Raw genomic sequence first — 21,288 nt, 5'->3', positions numbered from 1 at the left:
AAGTGGACAGGAGGAAGGTGGCAGAGATTTCTAAATGGACGGAATACCTGTCCCTGGTTTTTTCCTTAGATGCAAATGCTTTAGATAGTTTTAAGCTGTTATGAGGGTGATATAACCTAAATGCTCCCATACAAGCGCAGTTGCTTTGGAGGAGGAGAAAGAGGTAAGAAGAGAGGGAATATCATGTTTTGCAAATAGGGGGAAAAAGTTATTATGCAGGAATTCATAAAATATTAAAAAGTTTTCCTACAAGGATAATTAGAAAGAAAACGAATCCTATCAATTCCCAGCGCAAATGAATTAGAGAAAAATGCAGCCAAACAAGCAGAGGTACTTACCCCCCTCCTAAGGGAAGATGAGGTGTTATTAAGGTAGCTAGTACCGTGTAAATGTTTTAGAGTGCCGGTTGAGAAGTGGTACAGATGCAGGAAACGTTAGCATTTGCTTTTATTGGTAAGGTGACGCAAGAATTGTTACTGCAGCTTTTGCTCTGCATCCAGACGTGGCGACTCCGCATGTTGCAGGTGGAGGAGCTGCCTGGGAGAGGGGAGCTCTGCAATCTAAGCCCTTATGGGGTCCATCCCGCCTCTGAGGCTGCGTTGCAGTGGGGTGTGAAAGGTTCGTGTTTATCAAAGTTTAGGGGGCCTTTCTGAAGCAGGACGGAGTCGAAGGACACGGAGGAACACAATCTCATTTAAGGCATGCGATCCTGAGGTGCTCAAGAGTCCAGTATCCCCCAAATTGGTTGGAAAGGAGAACAGCTAAAACAGCGGCCTTTGCAAGCGTCCAGAGCAGCGGGTGCAATGTTTCCTCCTGTCCGGCAAGGGCCGCTAAGAGCAAGCCCGGGCGTGGGGCCGCTCTCGCCGGCCGCTCGTCTCTGTAGCCCCTCTCCCCTCCCGCAGCCGCGGGTGGGAGAGCGAAGGCGCCGCTAGCACGCGTGCGCGCTCCCTCGGTGCAGCTAGTCTGCGTGCGTGAGTGGGAGGTGGCAGGCCTCGGTCTCCGGCCTTCTCCGCTGACTGTTCCAGCGCGACGTCCCCAGCCATGAACCGGTTTGGTACCCGGTTAGTGGGAGCCACGGCGACCCCACCGCCGCCGCAGCCGAAAGCCCGCAGCAATGAAAACCTTGACAAAATTGATATGTCTTTGGGTAAGGAGCCGAGTTGGACCGAGTGGGAGTGGGGGGAGGGTGTGGGTGGAACCGAGTACCGCGGTTTGTGGGGGAAGGGGCGGTTGGCCGCAGTTGTCTGTTGAGTTTTTCCTTGCGGGTGGGCGGAACCAAGTGAGGGCCCACGGGGACAGGGGGAGCGCCAGCTGGTGCGGTGGTTGAGCCGGAGCGACCCGGCGTCCCCTCGGCGGGGCTGTGTCTGAGGAGGGGCAGTGGGGGCGGGCGGCGCTGCGGGCTGGGGGTTTTGAGGGTCGGGGGGCGCTACCACTCGCGGACGACCGCGGCTCTTTGTGAGGAAAACTCCGGGGCTTTCCTCTCAAGCGTGTTCGCTGTCGGCGGTGTCAGGGGAGCGAGGGAAATATCCTTGCTGAAGAAAGCCCTTTGAGAGCCCGGCCAGGTCTGCGTTCGGTTAGAGTCGCTGGTTCAGGAGAGGGCTCGTTGGGCATTTGTGTGGCCAGGCCTACGCCTGGCGCGGGGCGGGCAGCGCAGAGACGCCCCCGAGAGTTGGCCATTTCTGCCTGGCGCCAGACCTCGGGGCCACAGCGGGGGGGGCCACATCGGGGCGCCCACCCTGGAGCGTTTGTCAGAATATCATCAGGCAATGGCTTCATCCGATGGTTTTATTAGGAGGTGCCTAGAAAGGCGCTCTCTCTTTATCTAGGCCGCAAAGTTAGCTAATTAGGAAAAAAGCAAAAACCGAAGGAGAGATTGACGTGGATTAATGGGAAGCCGGGTGAAGCATGGGGTCCAGCCCCTATAAGGAAGAGTGGAGTGCTTTGGTGAGGATTTTGTAGAAAGTGGGAGGGTCGGTGATTCAATTAAACATTCAGACCTAACACTAGTGAGGCAGTAGCCTCTGGATAAGCTGGTTTAAAAGTTAACCAGCTTTTTGTCAAGATTCAAGTTACCATTATCAGATGTGGTTCTGCCTGCTCTTTTTGTGGCCTATAGTTTTTCGGATAAGTGTTTGAAAAGTACCTGACAGGTGGATACAGAGGTGTAACTTTTCCAAGGAAGGTATTTTTCTTTTTTGCTGTGGTTTATCTGCTAAGTTTTAAGTCAAAAATCAAAAACTCTTGGATTGCTGCGATTACCACACATTAGAATCTAATATGTGAATTAAGTAAATCATCAGAAATAATAGGTTTGGCCTCAAGTCTTGTCTTGCTGATAGTAGTGAACTCTAAAGAAATGAGAAATCTTTTCAGCTAAGGCCAAGAAGAATTTGATGACGAGTATTTATTGAGTGCTTACCACCTTGCAGGCACTGATCTAAACATTTGATGTGTGTTAACTCGGTTTAGTCTCCTAATAACTCTATGAGGTATGTGCTCCTAATGATAAAAAGCATGGAATCCAGAGCCACACTGTCTTCATTTCAAATCCCCTGCCACTTACTACCCTTTGGTCACAGGCAAAGTATTTCTCAGTGCTTCATGTGTAGGAAGTGGTAATAATGCTGGTCTGTCTCAGAGGGTTGCTGTGTTAAATGAGTCAATAGGCATATATAAACCGCTTAGAACAGTACCTGGTACACAGTAAGCATTACATTTACATAAACACACTATGTAAACCATTGTTGTTATTTCTGTTTTACAAAACCTGAGGCATAGAGAAATAACTTGCCCCAAATCATACAAATAAAAAAAAACTTATAGATGTTGCTGGAAGTGTTAAACATGTATTATCATAACCAATACATTTCTTAAGTTTCTAGGTTTTTTTGTATTGTTTGGTTAGGATGTTCAAGTGAAGAAGATGGAGGGATAATTCTCTTTGAAGGTAGAAACGAAGTACTATGATAGCTAAAATAGACATTGGTTTCTTTTCTCTCCTCCAAGAATATATAGCATTCTTTCAGATTCCATTTTTTTTTAATTGAGGATTTTACAGAAATGGGATGAAGAAATGGTACTTTTTTTTTTAGTAGTCTCTACACCCAACCTGGGGCTCAATTTTATGACCCTGAGATCGAGTTGCATGCTCTTCTGACTGAGTCAACCAGGCACCCTGAGATGATACCTATTTTAGACAGTTATTATGCTTTGTAAATATTCCACTTTATCAGGTCTGCAGAGGTTTAGAATCTGATTTTTGTTTTAAATTGTGGCTGTATGAATTATATGAATATTCTTAAAGAATATCTACCAAGGTTACCGATAGCTGGCCTTATTGTGGTTCAGTTTCTTATTTTGAAAATGGGTATTATAATACTTCATAGAATTGTTGTGAGAATTAAATGAATACTTGTGAGAACAACGCTTCTTAGTTACTACTGTTTTTATTACCATGTATATATTCCTAATGTCATGGAAGAAATTTTTTCATAAAAGTAGCTCATTGTAATGGGATTTTTGTTTGTTTTTTCTGATATATACCCTGTCTACCTGAGTAGGAGAAGGCCATTTTCTTCTTTTAGATTGGAGGAATCCACAGTCAATCATTTAACTTGAAGATTTAGATAATAAAACATTTAAATATAAAGCAATTTTATATTTCATGTTTTGCTACTCTTAATTTTATGTTTATACTTTATAAAATGCTGTATTTTAAAATAAACCTGGTTAGTCAAAATTATATTTTGCCTTTTTTTTTTAATGATCCTCAGCAAATTCTTTTTTTTTTTTTTTAAAGATTTTATTTATTTATTTGACAGAGAGAGACAGCGAGAGCAGGAACACAAGCAGGGGGAGTGGGAGAGGGAGAAGCAGGCTTCCCGCTGAGCAGGGAGCCCGATGCGGGGCTCGATCCCAGGACCCTGGGATCATGACCTGAGCCGAAGGCAGACGCTTAACGACTGAGCCACCCAGGCGCCCAGCAAATTCATTTTTTTGGTGTACTCTCATGGCTCTGAGATTTCATACTTCTGGGGAAGAATAAGTAGCACCTTGTCAAAGGAAAGTGGTGTTTCAAAAGTATTCAAAAGTATTTCCTTTCTGCCCCCTGAGACTATAACATGTTCATGTATCTGATTTCATGAAACTTTTTTTTAAAAAAGATTTTATTTCTTTATTTGAGAGAGAGCGAAAAAGAGCACAAGTGGTGGGGAGTAAGAAGGGGCAAGATGGAGAGGGAGAAGCAGACTCCCCGCTGAGCAGGTAGCCCAGTGCTGGGCTGGGTCCCAGGACCCTGAGATCATGAACTGAGCTGAAGGCAGACGCTTAACCAGCTGAGCCACCCAGGGGGCCCTGAAAACTTTTTATTTTAAAACGAATGTTTTTGAGTGTCTTTTACTTGGATGAATTTATTTTAGGGGAAGGACTGACCTCAAGAAGATAACAAAGTACTTTGGGAAGATTTGAATTATTTTAATGAATATTTGTGATTAAGAATCTTGAAGATTACTGGTGGGTTAGGTAGGTAATACATAAGGAAGGATTCCTATAATATATAATTCTTTCTTTTACTTCAGAGAAGACTAATTATATTAATATAGTTGTTAGGTTCTTGTGTTTAGAGCAGTTTGGAAAAAATAATTGAGGTTAATTAGTTTTGTGAAATTTTATTAAGTTGTTGACCAGGCTTATTTGCTTTATCAATCATCAAAATTAATATTGGAGTTGGGACTGTGGACAAAGTATTTGGATATTTCTTAAACGAGTATTTTTGGATTCTAGTAATCTTCTTTTAACATTGGTAAATAGAAATCTGAAGTACATTTAGTTTCCTGATCTTCATATTGTTGTGCTGTGGTATTAGAACAATGTAATGTTTGTAAATTACTTTGGGAGAGTTTAAAAGTGTTTTTGAAAAAAAATGAGGATTTGAAAGATCAGGTAAAAAGTAAAGTAAGGTAACCCTGAATTATTTTGCTAGAGGAGTAGAGAACTCATTATTTTCTTTTTGTACTATACCTTTATTATGTACTTGTTTTATTTCATATTAGCTATTTACTTGTCTGTTTCCATCAATAATTTTAAACTTAACTGAGAAAAGGGACCAATTTTACTTTTGTTGTTTTTATTCTAGCACAGCCTGTCACATATATTCATGTACATTGTACATGCTCAGTAAATATTTGCTGAATTGAGGTGAATTTCTTTAGAGATGTACTCTTTTAATTGAATGTTTTTTTGTTTTTTTACTGCCTATGGTTTTATTGGAAGGTGGTCTTTAAAAACTAGATACTTCTGTGATTTTAGAAAGTAAATATGAGTAGTTTTTGTAAACAGGCTTTTGTTTATATGCATCAGGTAAAGAAATACTGCGGATAACAGAAATCTTCATTAATTGGTAGATCTGCTTTGGGCTAGTGAATTGAAGTTTTCCTACAAAACTTCTTCAGTGCTGCAAGTATATTGGCTGATTTGAGTTTTTATCTTATTATTATCTTATGAAAGTGCTTTCAAAGTAGCAAAGAAGTTAGGGACATAGGAAATCTATTAACTAGAAAATGAGACCGAGTAATCGAGTCATTAGGTTAAAATGAAAATAATCATCACATTTCCTGTATCACAGATGATATCATCAAATTGAATCGAAAGGAAGGAAAGAAGCAGAATTTTCCGAGACTAAATAGAAAACTCCAGCAAAGTAGTACCCGGCAATTCAGGATGAGAGTGCGATGGGGAATCCAACAGAATTCTGGTAAGTTTTACAAGTAAGCTTTAATAAAGAGCTATTATGTGTGGGTTCGTAGTATGCTATCTTTAGTACATACTTAAAACACGGGGGAAATATATTAGTACCCTTTGTGATTTGTTTTTACTCTCGGGTTTTTGTTTAATCTTGAAATCTGGTAAACATTTTAAGTTGCTTTAAATAGGTGATAACCCTGTTTTTTAAAAACATTGGGTCATTTTTAAGGTACCCTCAGTATAAAAATAGCATAAATTATATTTAGGACTATAGAATTGTAAAGGATTTTACATATCATGAGGTTTTATCTCCTTCCCAGTTAGGTATTTCTTTTTTTTTTTTTTTTATTTGACAGAGAAACAGCAAGAGAGGGAACACAAGCAGGGGGAGTGGGAGAGGGAGAAGCAGGCTTCCCACTGAGCAGGGAGCCCAATACGGGGCTCAGTCCCAGGACCCTGGGATAATGACCTGAGCCGAGGGCAGATGCCCAACGACCGAGCCACCCAGGCGCCCTGCTCCTTCCTAGTTAGGTATTTCTTTAACAGTCTATCTGGTGGATAATTACATAACTCCAGCATACATATATCCAGTGAACGAGCATACTACTTCACAAGACAACTCCATTATTGGAGACAACTCTATTTACTAGGAAGTTTTCTTAGTTTGAAGTAAATCTTGCCCACCTGTTAATTCTACAGAGTTACAGGAAGCAAACTCTCTTTTCTATATGAGAACTTTTTAAATATGTGGGGACTAGGGGCACCTGGGTGGCTCAGTTGTTAAGCGTCTGCCTTCAGCTCAGGTCATGATCCCAGGGCCCTGGGATCGAGCCCCACATCGGGCTCCCTGCTCAGCGGGAAGCCTGCTTCTCCCTTTCCTACTCCCCCTGCTTGTGTTCCCTCTCTTGCTGCCTCTCTCTCTGTCAAAAAAAAAAAAAAAAAAAAAAAAGTGGAGACTATTCTGCATGGAAAATACTTCCAGACTCTTTGTATTATCATCTAGGGCTTCTAGGATTTGTTAAATATTCCAAAGGTAACATTCAGAATTGAGTGCCTTAGAAGTGACCTAATGATCTTGGAACTCTACATATACAGTTATTTTTGGCAATTTGGAAGCTTATTTATTTACAGCCATCTTGTTCCAAAATGGATTTAAGGCTGTAACAGAGCCCTATTAATTGTATATGACTCATTCATTTTTTTAGCAGTTATATCAGTGTTTTAGAATAAACCTTTGTTCAAATTAAAAAACTCTAGATCCTTTTTACACATGTAAAAAATGTTTGATGAACTAGCTCCTAAGTTGACTTTTATCCTGTATGTTAAAAAACATAAAAAATAATTACCTGTGGGCTGAGGATGATTATAATTAGTTCTTTGTCTAACAGTTAATATGCCATCATACCCTCAAAATATGTCTGTTACTGAGGTTAGACCCTACACAAAATTTTATTCTTCTCTAATTTCTTAAAAAAAAAAAATTATCTACTCAGTTGAGAGAGCGAGCGTGTGTGTGCCTGAATGTGTGTCTGCTTGTGAGTGGGGGGAGGGGCAGAGGGCGAGAATCCCAAGCAGACTCCCTGCTGAGCACAGAGCTAGATGCAGAACCTGATGAGGGACTCCACCCAGGGCTCAACCCCGCGTCCCATGAGATCACGACCTGAGCTGAAACCAAGGGTTGGTTGCTCAACTGACTGAGCCACCCAGGCGCCTCTTCTCTAGTAATTTCTTAAACAACTGAACCCAAGCAAGTAAATTTTGTGACAGATATTTAGCATAGCAAATGAATTTTTTAATACCAGTGTATTATATTTAAAGATTCTTATAAATGTTACTCAGCATACCATATTTTATACATGATTTGCTTTAAAATAATTTCAGAGTTCACAGAAACCAGAAATATATTTGTTTTCACTAGCCACATGTTAAATACATGATAAATGCCCTGAATTGACCAGTTCTCAAAGGTATTTAGAGATGTGATCTTTTACTTCAAGGAATTTCTAGTAACAGAGATAGGACAAAAAACATGGAGTTGAGAAATGTCATGAGAGAAATTCCAATAGTACCATAGGACTTTAGATAGATTTTGTGCTAAGAAAATTAGTGGGGATTTAATGGATAAGGTGAAAGAGGATCTGGTCCATGAAGGATCAGAAAAGCTTTCCTTTTATGGGGGTTATGATCTGAGCTTTAAGATAAATGATACCGGGTGGCAGCTTAGGATCTTATAAGATTGAACCTGTGCTTGTTTGTTCTCCGGTTACATGTGACAGAGCCTAAAATAGAACATCTACTTCTGTCACTGAATGTGCAGAGAGATAGAAGATTGTCTCAGACTGATTGGTTAGAAGTTCAGATTTCCACATTGTAATGTCAGTGAGGATGTTAGCTTGAGGTAAAAGAACATGTAAGATAGAGAGCCTTTGGCAGACTCTCAGTAAATTATTTTTATTTATTTTTTAAAGATTTTATCTTTCTAAGTAATCTCTACACCCAACTTTGGGGCTTGAACTTAAAACCCTAAGGTCAAAAGTCACATGTTCTACTGATGGAGCCAGCTAGGCGCCCCTCTGAATAAATTATTTTTGATGGCTGAACAAATAAGTGTATAAAAATCTTCGTAATTCTTGGCCCAAAATATAATTTAGTCACTCATTAAATACTTGTATAAACAACCTGAATATTCTTCAGTGGTTGAATAGTATACGGCATCGGTTCAAAGTGTTGTTCAGGGACCCTGGGGAATCCCCAGCACTCAAGGGGTCCACAAGGTCAAAACCATTTTTATAATAATACTAAGACATTGTGTTTTCACTGTTTACCCTTTCATGAATGTTTTCCAGAGTCTGCATGACACCCTGTGATAATTAAATTGAATGTGGTAGCAGATATAAGAATCTAGCTATCTTTATTAAGGTAGACACCAAAGAGATTTGCAAAAATACGAAACAGTGCTATCATTCCTTTTAAATAGTTTTGGGATTTTGGGGGAAAATAATTGTTATTTTTCATTAAAAATACGTTATTTGCCCCGTAGTGGGTTTATTATTGTTGCTTTAATGAAATAACAAATAGCTTTTAAATGTTTTATTTTTCATTTCTAGTATGATAATATCAATAAACATAAACCCACAGAAACAAAAGTTCTGGAGTTCTCAATAATTAAGAGTATAAAGGGGTCCTGAGGGGCACCTGGTTGGCTCTGTTGGTTAAGCAGCTGCCTTCAGCTCAGGTCATAATCTCAGGGTCCTGGGATCCAGCCCCACATCAGGCTCCTTGCTCAGTGGGGAGTCTGTTTTTCCCCTCTTCCTCTGCCCCTCCCACCACTTGACTGTCTTTCTCTCTCTCAAATAAATACATAAAATCTTAAAAAAACAAAAACAACAACAAAAAACAGAGGTCCTGAGACCAAAAAGTTTGAGAATGGTGTTTCTTTCAGAAGTAGAAGAGACGGGAATATTTGTATGTTGCTTTGGAAAGGAGCCAGTAATATGACTGCATTCACTGTGATTCGACATTTCCCAAAAACCCCTGAAATCTTTGTGTAAGTGATCAGACTCCAGAAAGTACTGAGGCAAGTTGATAAGTGTATGAGAGAAATTCACAAAGGGATTGCGCTAAGGATGCAAACATAAGATGAAAATTCCCGTCTTTAGTTTTAATTGTCAACCTTGGTCATGCCTGTGGAGCTTTATAAACTAGACTGATGCTCTGGCTGCACTCCATTTCTACTCAAGCAGAATCTGTAGAAGTTGGGCCTTGGGATTTTTTTTTTTAAGCTTCATATGTGGTTCTGATACATGGCTGCTAGGGTTAAACTGCTCTAGTACAGCTGAAAATGAAAGGATTTTCATAGAGGTAGTAGTTGAAGTAATTAAGAATGAAGATACTCTGGAAAGACAGGAGAGAACTTTCTAGAGGGGCTGGAATGGATGAAAACTAAGAAAAGATGGGGCGCCTGGCTGGCTGAGTCTGTAGAGCATGAGACTCTTGATCTTGGGGTTGTGAGTGCAAGCCCCACATTGGGCATAGAGCTTACTTAAAAAAAAAAGCCAAGAAAGGACTTACCATATTAGATGATGTCTTTAGAATCTCTATGATGCTTTTTATAAGACACTTACAGTAGGTAAGAAGGGAGAGAATTGGGGCAGTATGTATAGGTCTTTCTTTATGAAACGTGACAATGAAAGGGTGAAATATAGAACCATTGCTAAAATTGAGGTACAGCTGGTGAAGTTTGTTTCAAGGTATAAAGGGAGGGTGGGGGAAGGGATGATCTAAGTTTGCTAGAAGGTAGAGAAGCCACTCATAGAAATAAAAGTGGAAAGGATAATGAGTATGAGAGCAACGACTATAGCAGTCAGAAGTAGAAGGCACCCAGGAATAGACTTCTGTCTATACTTTCTCCTTTTAATCAGTTTTATTCTTGTCTCATCTGAGCTTAAAACTTTGGTATAATAATGGATTCCTTCTTTCTTTAATCTTTCTCTTTGCTAATTCATTCATTCTTTTGGAATACTTTCAAATTTCTTTGTTCCACTCCCCATCCTTTATCATGTCATGTTTGAGTACTACAGTAGCATCTGAAATGGTCTCACTGCCTTCTTTCTCCCTCTTTCATTCAAAGATACTGCTTCTAGGCTGATGTAACCTGATCATGAATTCTGTGACCCCTCATTCTTTGTCAAGTGTATTCTTTATCCCCCCATAAAGCCCACTGATTTTTTTTTTTATAAAGCCCACTGATTTGAGGCCACTGCATTCATTTAATTCTTTTTCTTTTTCCTAAACTGTATCTCAATATGCTGTAGTTACCCATGTCTTTGTACTTGTAAGTTTATGTTTATCTCCCTAATCAAATTTTGTCTTTTATAATGCCTAGCTGAGAGCCCACTTTTTCTATAATAATTGTTCTTTTCCTCTTTGGAAATGTATCCTAGATTATATTTTTTACCTTTTATTCTTTAGTTTTTATATTACAGTTTGGAAAGTGTTCAGTTTTTGGAGCCATACTAACTTGCACCTAGATTGATGGCTGTGCCATTTTCTAACTGTGACAATCTGGGTAGTCAGTGTTCTTCACCTCACTTTGCTCACCTGCAAAATTAAGATGTTATCATCAACCCCACCAAATTCTTAACCTTTTTTTTTTTTTTTAAAGATTTTATTTATTTGAGAGAGAGAGAGAATGAGAGACAGAGAGCATGAGAGGGAAGAGGGTCAGAGGGAGAAGTAGACTCTCCGCTGAGCGGGGAGCCCAATGTGGGACTTGATCCTGGGACTCCAGGATCATGACCTGAGCCAAAGGCAGTCGCTCAACCAACTGAGCCACCCAGGCGCCCAACCCCACCAAGTTCTTGTTTAAAGTACTCAGCACAGTGTGTTAACAGAGTTAATGGTATCTGTTTCATATTTAATACAAATGAAAATAACAAGTAGTTGTAAATTTAATTTAAATATACAGGTTCCCTCAACATGCTTAATCTTTATTTGGCTGCAATTCTAGAAGGAAATCACACATAGAACAACAATAATTTGGTTTCAAAGGGTACCTGGCTGTCTCAGTCAGAAGAGTGTGTGACTCTTGATCTCAAGGTCATGAGTTCGAGCCCCATATTGGGTGTAGAGATAACTTAAATAAATAAAACTTTAAAAAACCCCAATAAATTTGATTTCACAATTTAAAAAATTGTGTCTTTATTGCTTTTCCCCTGGTTATAAAAGTAATCAGTACTTTAGGACTGAGGCAGAGTACCCAAGAAAGGAACAAATCTGGAAGAACTCCCTGTCACACGGAGTTGCCATTCTGGTGGAACTCACTAGGAAGCCACCTGCGGGGGTGATGCAACTTAAATTCAATGGAGGATGAGTATGGCCAGAACTATAGTGATGCCTAGGACTAGATCTGGACAGATGCCTAAGGCCCAGCATTGAAGGTGTCACTCACACTCAGATTTTGTGCCCTTGGTGCCTCTCTTGCCTCACCAGTCTCAGCTTGCAGCAGAGGGATAATGAGTACCACTAGGTTTTCTGTGCCCCAGAATAAGTCTTGAAGTGTACACTGGAACCTGAAAGTAAAAATCCTTTCTCTAGAGTCTCTCCAGTGCCCTCTATTTACAAAGCTTACCATTGTGCCTGCTGGTAAGAGAAATGTTCCTGTAATAGAAGCAGGGCAGTAAAGAGTGAATTGGGAGTTGAAAGGCAATAAATTGGTAAATGGTTCAACTATTATAACACGTTTTCCTATCTTGTTGAGCTCTGTTCTCAAAATAGGTACACTACACAAAAGCATTCTGGAATTAGGTAAGTTTGGGAATACATACACTATTATCCCCAACTTAGAGATTCATTACACACATTAGTCCTAAGAAATCCTATAGTAAAGAAAACAATTTTAACTATTTTTAGTTTGGCCGTGAAACTTTTCTGTTAGAAGAGCTGTTACCATATTGCAGGTGTGTAGTATTATACAGGATACCATTCTAAAGACATTCTCCCCAAAATAAGAATTCCAGAATAGAAATGCACAGGGCACCTTGGTGGCTCAGTCACTTAAGCCTTTGGCTCAGGTCATGATCAGGGTTCTGGGATTAAGCCCTCCATAGGGCTCCCTGCTCAGTGGGGAGTCTTGCTTCTCCGTTTCCCTCTGCCTGCAGCTCCCTCTGCTTGTGTTCTCTCTCTCTCTCTGTCAAATAAATAGATAAAATCTTAAGAAAAAAATAAAAATGCCCAGTATCACAATTGTTACTTAGCATGGTTCTCTGGGATTTCTAGTCATTGCATTAAGACATAGAAGAATTTGAGGTGCAATTAGAAAAAAGAAGACCGTATCATTTGCAGGTGACAAGTTGTTGCTCAGTAATCCCAAGAAAATAATTTGTTTTTTTCCCCCCAAGAAAACAATTTGAAAGACTATAGAACTAAAAAAGTAAGTTCAGTGGGATGGTCAATTAAAAGGTATTAATTAAAAACTTCAGTAGCTTTTGGTAATCCCAGGAATGACAATATGAAAATTATTGTTAGAAAAGGGATCTTTTTTTGTGATTGACAACAAAATATATAAAATATGTAGGAGTAAACTTAAGAAAACTGAGTTTAGTGATGAGAAGCCTTGAATAAGTGGCAAGACATACTGTGTTCATGAATATTGTAAAGATGTCAATTCTTAAAAAATTAATTTTAAATTTAATCTAATTCTTTCAAAGTACCAAAGGATATTGGGGTGCCTGGATGGCTCTGTTGGGCGTCTGCCTTCGGCTCAGGTCATGATCTCGAGGTCCTGGGATCGAGCCCCGTGTCGGGCTCCCTGCTCAGCGGGGAACTTGCTTCTCCCTCTCCCTCTGCTGCTGCCCCTGCTTGTTCTCTCTCTCTCTCTCAAATAAATAAATAAAATCTTAAAAAAAAACTATTAAAGGATATTAAAACTTGACCCCAGAAAACGTACTTATGAACATGACAGTTCATGAATGGAAGAATAGCTAGCCAAAAACACATGGAAAATGTCCATTCTCACTAGTAAACTACCAAATAAGACAAGATTTTTTTTTTTCAAATACCAAGTGATAAAGATTAAAGAGAATATTCAGTATTGTCAATGATACGGAAAAAGTGGCACCCTTATATTCCTGGGAATATGAATAAATACAGTCATTCTAAAGGGGATTTTTTTACAACATGAATCAAAATTCTTAATTTGCTTTACTATTTGATATAGCATTTCAACTTCTAGAAATTTATATCTTGAAGAAATAATCAGATGTGTATGAAAATATTACCTCTAGAAATCTAGAAAAATGTAAATTTGACTTGCTATTTACTGTTTGTTTTTTTTTAAGATTTTATTTATTTATTTGACAGAGACACAGCAAGAGAGAGAACACAAGCAGGGGGGTGGGAGAGGGAGAAGCAGGCTTCCCGCTGAGCAGGGAGCCTGATGGGAGCTCGATCCCAGGACCCTGGGATCATGACCCGAGCCGAAGGCAGACGCTTAATGGCTGAGCCACCCAGGCGTCCCTATTTACTGTTGATTAAACCTATGTCCTTGTAATGTTCTTAGTGCATATTACTGATACTTTGCAACTCTGTAAAATTAGAGGTAAATTTATATATAATTGGTAGTTTTTTCAATTGTCCAGTAGAAAAAATAACCCTGAAAATCATGCTTTTTTCCCCCTATAAGACATTTACCAGTTTTCTGTCTTAATATAGCTATCTTATCTTAAACATTCCTTTTTTCTGCCACTGAATATAAAATCCAGCTTTTTCGAGTTCTTTGGAACTGGATTTGTTGCCCTGCTATGCTCTTACTAATGAGTTAAATAAGTTTGTTGCATCTTCACCTCCCCCGCCAGAAAATGTTGTTTATAATAATTTAACATTAGAAGTAAGTGAAGTGATCTTTGTGAGGTTTTTGGATCAAGTATGGCACATTAAAAAAATAATACAATGGGGGGAACCTGGCTGGCTCAGTGGGTAGAGCATGTGACTTAATCTCAGGGTCATGAGTTCAAGCTCCTCGTTGGGCATGGAGCCTACTTAAAATAATAATAATACAATGAAAGAATATTAAAGGCATGGGATAATATTTACAATGCAGTGTTAATGCACACTACAAAATAGTACACAGGCTATGAAATATGGTTGCCAGGAAGATTGATTCAGTGCACCTTCTAGGCACTTGGTAGTACAAAATTATGAACTACCTCTGTGATAGTCTTTTGAGTTGCTTAAAAAATAGTTGAAACTAAAAATGTTAACTTTTTAAGTGTGTAGGAATAAAAGAAAAGAGTAGCAAGAGATGTAATGTTAGTGGTTATCCCAAGATAATGGGATAATGGGTGACTTTTATTTTCATTTGTACTTTATATTAAAGATTTCTGCAATGGACATGTTCGTTTTTTTGTAATTAGAAAATATTTAGGGGCACCCGGGTGGCTCAGTCAGTTAAGTATCTGCCTTTTTGGCTCAAGTCATGTTCCCAGGACCCTGGGATCAAGCCCCACATCGGGTTCTCTGCTCAGGGGGGGAGCCTGCTTCTCCCTCTGTCCCCTGCTTGTGCTCTCTCTGGCTATCTCTCTCTCTCTCAACTAAATAAATAAAATCTTTTAAAAATGTATTAAAATAAATAAGATACACATGGAAAGGCAAAGTCAAGTTTTGTCACATGCCACAGATATTAAAATATATTCTTTGGAGCTCAATAGGGTCTTTAGCAAAAGCAGTTTAAATACAGTAGAAATGAAAATAAGCCAAACTGCAACATAGTGTAAGTAAATGGGATATGAGATAGTGACCCACTCAAGATCATTATTGTTCAACAGAAATAAAATGCGAACCACATATGAATATGTATTTTATTTAACCCAATATATCCAGAATGTCTTTGCAGTATATAATTAATACAAAGTTATTAGTGAAATATTGTACTTTTTTGTTACATCATAGTTCAGACTAGTCATATTTCAAGCATTTAGTAACCTCATGTTAGTGGACACCACATTGCACAGGGAAAGTTGTTCATTGAGAAAGTAATGCAAGAGAGTATAGATACCAGGGAAATGTGAGAATCTTAAAGTCCTTTGCAGTCCATTACAGTAACAGAACCCTTAATGGTGCAGTTTATTGCCTCTTTAAAAATGAAATATGTAATTTCAAAAGAAATACATGTAAATAATGCAATAGTATTATGTAATAGTAATATAAGAAATATAATATAAACAATAAATGAAAAATGAAACCCTCATACCTTCCACCCTGCTTAAGAAATAGAATACCCTATGACCTGTGTGCCCTTCAGTTGCATTTTTAGATTGGCTTTTTTTTTTTTTTTTTTTTTTAACCTCCTACAGGTTTTGGCAAGAATAGTCTGAGCCGTAGAGGAAGAGTAATGCCCGGAAAGAGACGTCCTTATGGAGTTATCACTGGCCTTGCAGCTAGGAAAGCAACTGGAATTCGAAAAGGAATTAGTCCTATGAATAGACCACCTCTAAGTGATAAGGTAGGATGATGGCTTAATCCTGGGTCAGATACCCTTTTCCTTTACTTGTGCTATTTCTGTGAATGAGTAGAATATTTTCATTTAGGGAGTATTTTAGTCTATGGCCATACCACCCTGAACATGCCTGATCTTGTCTGATCTGGAAGCTAAGCAGGGTCGGGCCTGGATGGGAGAGAGTATTGTATTTGAATATTTTGATTTTTTTTTTTTTTTTTACGTAGTGCTTTGGATCTTATGTAAAAAATAAAAATCGTCATTCATGAAGAATACCTAAATTTCCACGTTCTTATATAAAATTTATGTAAAATTTTTTATAGGTTTCTGATTTCCTTTGCCTGTGTGTGTTTGTGTATGTACAGTTTTTAACAGGTTATTGAGGTGTAATTTTATACTATAAAATTCATCTTTTTAAGTGTACAACTCAGTGAATTTTAGAAAATTTAGAGTTGTACAATTATAACAACAATCTAATCTTAAAATAGTTCTGTCACTCTAAAAAGAAATCTCATGTCCATTCATGGTCCTACCTCATCATTTACCTCAGACAACCACTAATGTACTTTCTGTAGATTTTCTATAAATTTGCCTTTCTGCACATTTCATGTAAATGGAATCATAGGACTATATGTGGTCTGGCATTTAATTATGGTGTTTTCCTTTTTTATTACCAAATAATATTCCATTATATGGATATACCATATTTTGTTTATTCATTTACCAGTTGCTGGACATTTCATTTATTTTCAATTTTTGGGTATTATGAATAATGTTGCTGTGAACACAAGTAAGTCCGTATGGGCATAGGTTTTTATTTCTCTGGGGTAGATATCAATTTTTAATTAGACTATAATTATTTACCCATTATAAGTTAGCTACTTTTCAAATTTTAACTCAAGTTTTACTTCTCAATGAGTAATTTTTGAATTGGCTAAAGCATTCCTTTAAATAGCTTCACAAGTGGTTTTTCTTCTGATTCTTAAGTTTCATAAGTTTGAGCCACCAAGGAATTCCATGTTCTACTCTTCTATTTTTTTATTTTTTTAGTTTCTCTGATCATGCAAGTAATACATACTTGTAAAAAAAAAAATTCAGGACTTCATTCTTTAAATTAGCTTTAATGTGCATATTCTGGTTAAGAGCCACAACTGTCTTAGATTCCATTAACTTTTCAATTCTGCCACCACCAACAGTTGTTTTTGCCTCTAAAACTTTATCACAGAACTTACTGTTTGTTAAAAATTGGAAAAAAGGAAAACATTAATAAGATATGGATACTGGAAGGGAGGTTGGGTTTAACTACTGTCTAATTACTTGACCCAGTAAAAATACTAAATTACTACGTGGTAGTCTTTTGAGTTGTTTGAAAACAGTGAAAATTGAAAATCTTAATTATAGAATGCTAAGAATGTACTGAATAGTAAGATCTGTTTATTCAAAGTTAAATGATTTTGGCAAAGGTAAGGTTTGAAAAGTGCTGTTTCTTAAAACCCTTTCCTCAACCTGAATACAGATTGATAGTCTGATTAGGAGGACAAAATATAGTACTCGTGAAGCAGATTATTTTCCAGCAAATTAGAAACTTATTTACATATAAATAACTCATCTTTTTCTATTCATTAAACAAGTTACTTAAATAACTTAAATGGCTTTGAATTGTTATATGTACTTAGGAATTTTACACCTTAAAAAAATGTTCTGACCATAATTAGATGTTGTTACTTTCTCTCTCACTTTCCATGGTTTATGTGAATCAGTGAGATTTTCTTACCTGTGAAGTGAATGACTGAGTGGGAAAGATAGCATACTCATTTATATGACTAGTGTTTACTGAGAGCAAGTGGCTGTGCTAACAAGGGAATAGTTGTCTCCAGGAATGATTTCTTTTTTTTTTTGTTTTTTTTTTGGTTGTTGTTTTGTTTTGTTTAGAGTCAATTTAAAATACCTGTCAGGTAAAAGTTGTGTTTAGGTTCTTTAGGGGTTCTTCCAGTGACCTATATAATTTTGTCAATGTCAATTCTATAACTTTTTTCTTTTTGATTCAGAATTTCCCAAAGCTTGAGAGTATGTTATGTTCCATAGAACTTTAAAAATTTTTTTTAATTTTTTAATTTTTTAAAATATTTATTAGAAAGAGAGAGTGAGAACATAAGCATGGAGGAGGGGCAGAGGGAGAGGAAGAAGCAGACTCCTGCTAAGCAAGGAGCCTGATGTGAGGCTTGATCCCAGGACCCTGGGATCATGACCTGAGCTGAAGGCAGATACTTAACCGACTGAGCCACACAGGTGCCCCTGTTCCATAGAACTTTTAACTTGACTTTGGTAATGGTAAACCATTTAATACTTCTGTGAACTTAAAAAGTTGTGTATAGCAGTTATTTTAGTAGTTGTTTTCCACTAATGGGTAGTTTTAATCACTTGTCTGATTTTAACAATAAAAATGTCTCCATACTATGGAATTCTATTTAGTAATAAAAGAGGAATAAATTAATACATATGATAGCATGGATACACCTCAAAACATCATGCTGGAAAGCAAAAGGAAAACACAGTACTATGTTCTGTGTGATTCCATTTATTTGAAATTGTCGAAAAGGCTAAACTATAGTGACAGATCAGTCATTGCCTCAGGTGGGAATCAGGTCAGGGAAGGGAATTGACTGTAGAGGTGCATAAGGAAATGTTTGAGAGTGAGGGCACTGTTCTATATCTTGATTATGATGTGGTTATATGATTATATGTTGTTATTCAAATTCATCAAATTGTAAACCTAAAATTTTATTGTATGTAAATAATGCCTTAGTAAAATTAACATAAAATTTAAATACCTTAAAGTTTTTCCACTCAAATAATTTTTTATATCAAAATTGTGAAAGAAAAACTTATCTTTACACTTTTAAAAAACACATTTATACGTATATACAAATCTTAGATCCATGGAATACGTTCAGCAAGTATTAATGGATTGTTTTCCTAGTCTATGTTTTCATCATTTAACTAATGTGATTGAGTATTGACTATGTGCTAGATGTAAGGAATTCTGCAGTAACTCAGTAGAAAATCCCTCATGGAGAACTGAGATAAACATTAAATAAGTTATCATACAAATAACTGTATGGTTATAATAAGGCAAGTATTATGAAGGAAAAAAATGTGACAACAGCCTAAAGGGAACTTATATTTACCCATAAAATGATACTTAGGTGTTATTATTAAAGACAGAATACAAAGCTTGGAATAGGTTATTAGTCTAATGTCATAGCATTTCCCTTATACTCTTGCTATTCTTTATCCCTGTTTTTACATTTACTTCTTTTCCAAATGTTCGTGAAAATGAAATAATTTTTGTTTTTTAGTCAATTGATGTTTATGAAATACCTCTCATATGCTTAGAAATATAAAGTAATCTGGATTAAGTTTAAGATATGGCTTATATTGCCAAGAACTTCTGAAGAAGCTTCATGGAAAATATGGAAATCTGAATTAGGCTTTAATGCTGGATTGAATTTATATATGTGAGGGAGAAAGTGTACATTTCATATGCTTATTTTCTTGATTCCTTTTTTTCTCTGTTAACTCCCTACTCAGACTACTTTACTGTCATAACCTCTCCTTTTTCTTACACATTTGTTTTGGAACTTGGCCCTCTTATCCCTTCACTTTGTAATCAAAAATCATGTTTATATAAGTGATCGCCTAATTTACATTTCTGGCTCCCTGATTCTTCTCTTGAGCTCCAGGACCATGTTTCCCTATAACCTGTGCATCCCCCAGAGTACCTTAAACTGATCATGTCCAAAATAGAAAAAATTCATTTTTCTATTTGAATTCTCCTTTTGCTGGAAGTATTTTAAGTATGATGTGGTTGGGGCGCCTGGGTGGGTCAGTCATTTAAGCGTCTGCCTCTGGCTCAGGTCCTTATCCCAGTGTCCTGGGATCAACCCCGCTTTGGGCTCCCTCTTCAGCGGGAAGCCTGCTTCTCCCTCTCCCACTACCCCCTGCTTGTGTTCCCTCTCTCGCTGTGTCTCTCTCTGTCAAATAAATAAATAAAATCTTAAAAAAAAAAAAAAAGTATGATGTGGTTGCTGTCTTTTCAGTTGCTTAGACTGGAGATATTATTAGAGTCATTTTAGCTTCTCTGTCTAATGTGCGCATCTAAGCAGTCTCTGTCCATTCTGCTTCAGAAATGTTAATTGTGGTAGGGTTTATAGCAAAAAGCAATCTGATTAACATAGTTTTTTGCCTTCTGAAAGAATATAGAACGGTATTTTCCAGCATTAAAAAGGAAGGCCAACCTTCTGAGACAAAATGAAGTACAGAGAAAAGCAGTTGCAGTTCTCAAGAGACCTAACCAGTTAAATAGAAAGTAAGTACTCAAATATGACATTACTGTGTTATCCTGAATATACACTTCTTGCACTAAGTGATCAAATGAATATATTTGTAGTGGTCATTTTCAAGACCGATATTTGGGATGTCTATCTGAACATCCAGCATGGAAGCATTCAGTAACGGCTTTCTTATTTCTTAGACCCAGTATTACTGATGAATTTAATAAATTGTAAACTTTTTAAAAAAAACCATCACTCTGCTTCATTATTTCTGTTTACATACAGAATAAAATTACAAATGTGATTGTTTAGGTAAAAACACTTGTGCAGGAATTACTCAAAATTGGGAATTCTGAAAACTAAAATTGTTAGTCTCAATTACTCTTTTTTTTTTTAAGATTTTATTTATTTATTTGACAGAGACACAGTGAGAGAGGGAACACAAGCGGGGGAGTGGGAGAGGGAGAAGCAGGCTTCCCACTGAGCAAGGAGCCTGAGGTGGGACTCGATCCCAGGACCCCGGGATCATGACCTGAGCTGAAGGCAGACACTTAATGACTGAGCCATCCAGGCGCCCCTGTCTCAATTACTCTTAATAGAACAGTGTATTTGTGGAAAAAGCAGACTATAAAGAATTCTGCATGAATGTTTCTTAAGCTGAATTTTTTTTTAAAGTAACGTGGGACTCTGAATCACAACCCCAAGATCAAGAGTTCTTGGGCGCCTCGGTGGCTCAGTTGGTTAAGTGACTGCCTTCGGCTCAGGTCATAATCCCGAAGTCCCAGGATTGAGTCGAGTCCCTCAGCGGGGAGTCTGCTTCTGCTTCTGACCCTCTCTCCTCTCATGCACGCTCTCTCTCTCTCTTTCTTAAATGAATAAATAAAGTCTTTAAAAAAAAAAAAGTTACATGCTTTATTCAGCCAGCCAGGCGCTCCATAGCTGAGATTATTTTTATGTTAAATTGAAAGCATAACAGAAACTTAAAAATTATGACCTATTGTTATGGCATTCTGTTCTCTGTAAGGATAAAATGGGCAGAAAGGAAGTTGATAAACTGCTAAGTGTCTATATTATTTTAGTTTCAAATACCATTTATTCATCTCTTATAGAAGATAATTCAAAAATAAAAAGGAACTCTGAAATGAAGTTTTTTGTATAAGTGGAATGGCTGGAATTACAGTTTTACTTAACTATCTTCTCTTTTGGGAATCATTTGGT

The 21,288-nt window shown here is 37.6% G+C and overlaps 1 protein-coding gene across 1 annotated transcript in view; it reads left to right on the top strand.

Annotated features, from left to right (window-relative positions):
* The first annotated feature begins 907 nt into the window (after positions 1-907).
* Positions 908-21,288, top strand: part of FYTTD1 (forty-two-three domain containing 1) — a 29,038-nt gene continuing 8,657 nt past the window's right edge. Inside the window, exons 1-4 of the mRNA XM_025875765.2 lie at positions 908-1,147; positions 5,624-5,752; positions 15,594-15,742; positions 19,993-20,105. Of these exons, the coding sequence (XP_025731550.1) occupies positions 1,042-1,147; positions 5,624-5,752; positions 15,594-15,742; positions 19,993-20,105 (497 nt within the window). The 5' untranslated portion in view covers positions 908-1,041. The remainder of the gene's footprint in view (positions 1,148-5,623; positions 5,753-15,593; positions 15,743-19,992; positions 20,106-21,288) is intronic.

Source organism: Callorhinus ursinus, unplaced genomic scaffold (assembly GCF_003265705.2).
Source record: "Callorhinus ursinus isolate GAN/ISIS: 27379988/994484 unplaced genomic scaffold, GSC_fseal_2.0 scaffold1, whole genome shotgun sequence".
In the NCBI taxonomy this organism is placed as follows: Eukaryota; Metazoa; Chordata; class Mammalia; order Carnivora; family Otariidae; genus Callorhinus; species Callorhinus ursinus.
Note: the sequence above shows the minus strand (reverse complement) of the source record. Positions and strands in the feature narration are given on the sequence as shown.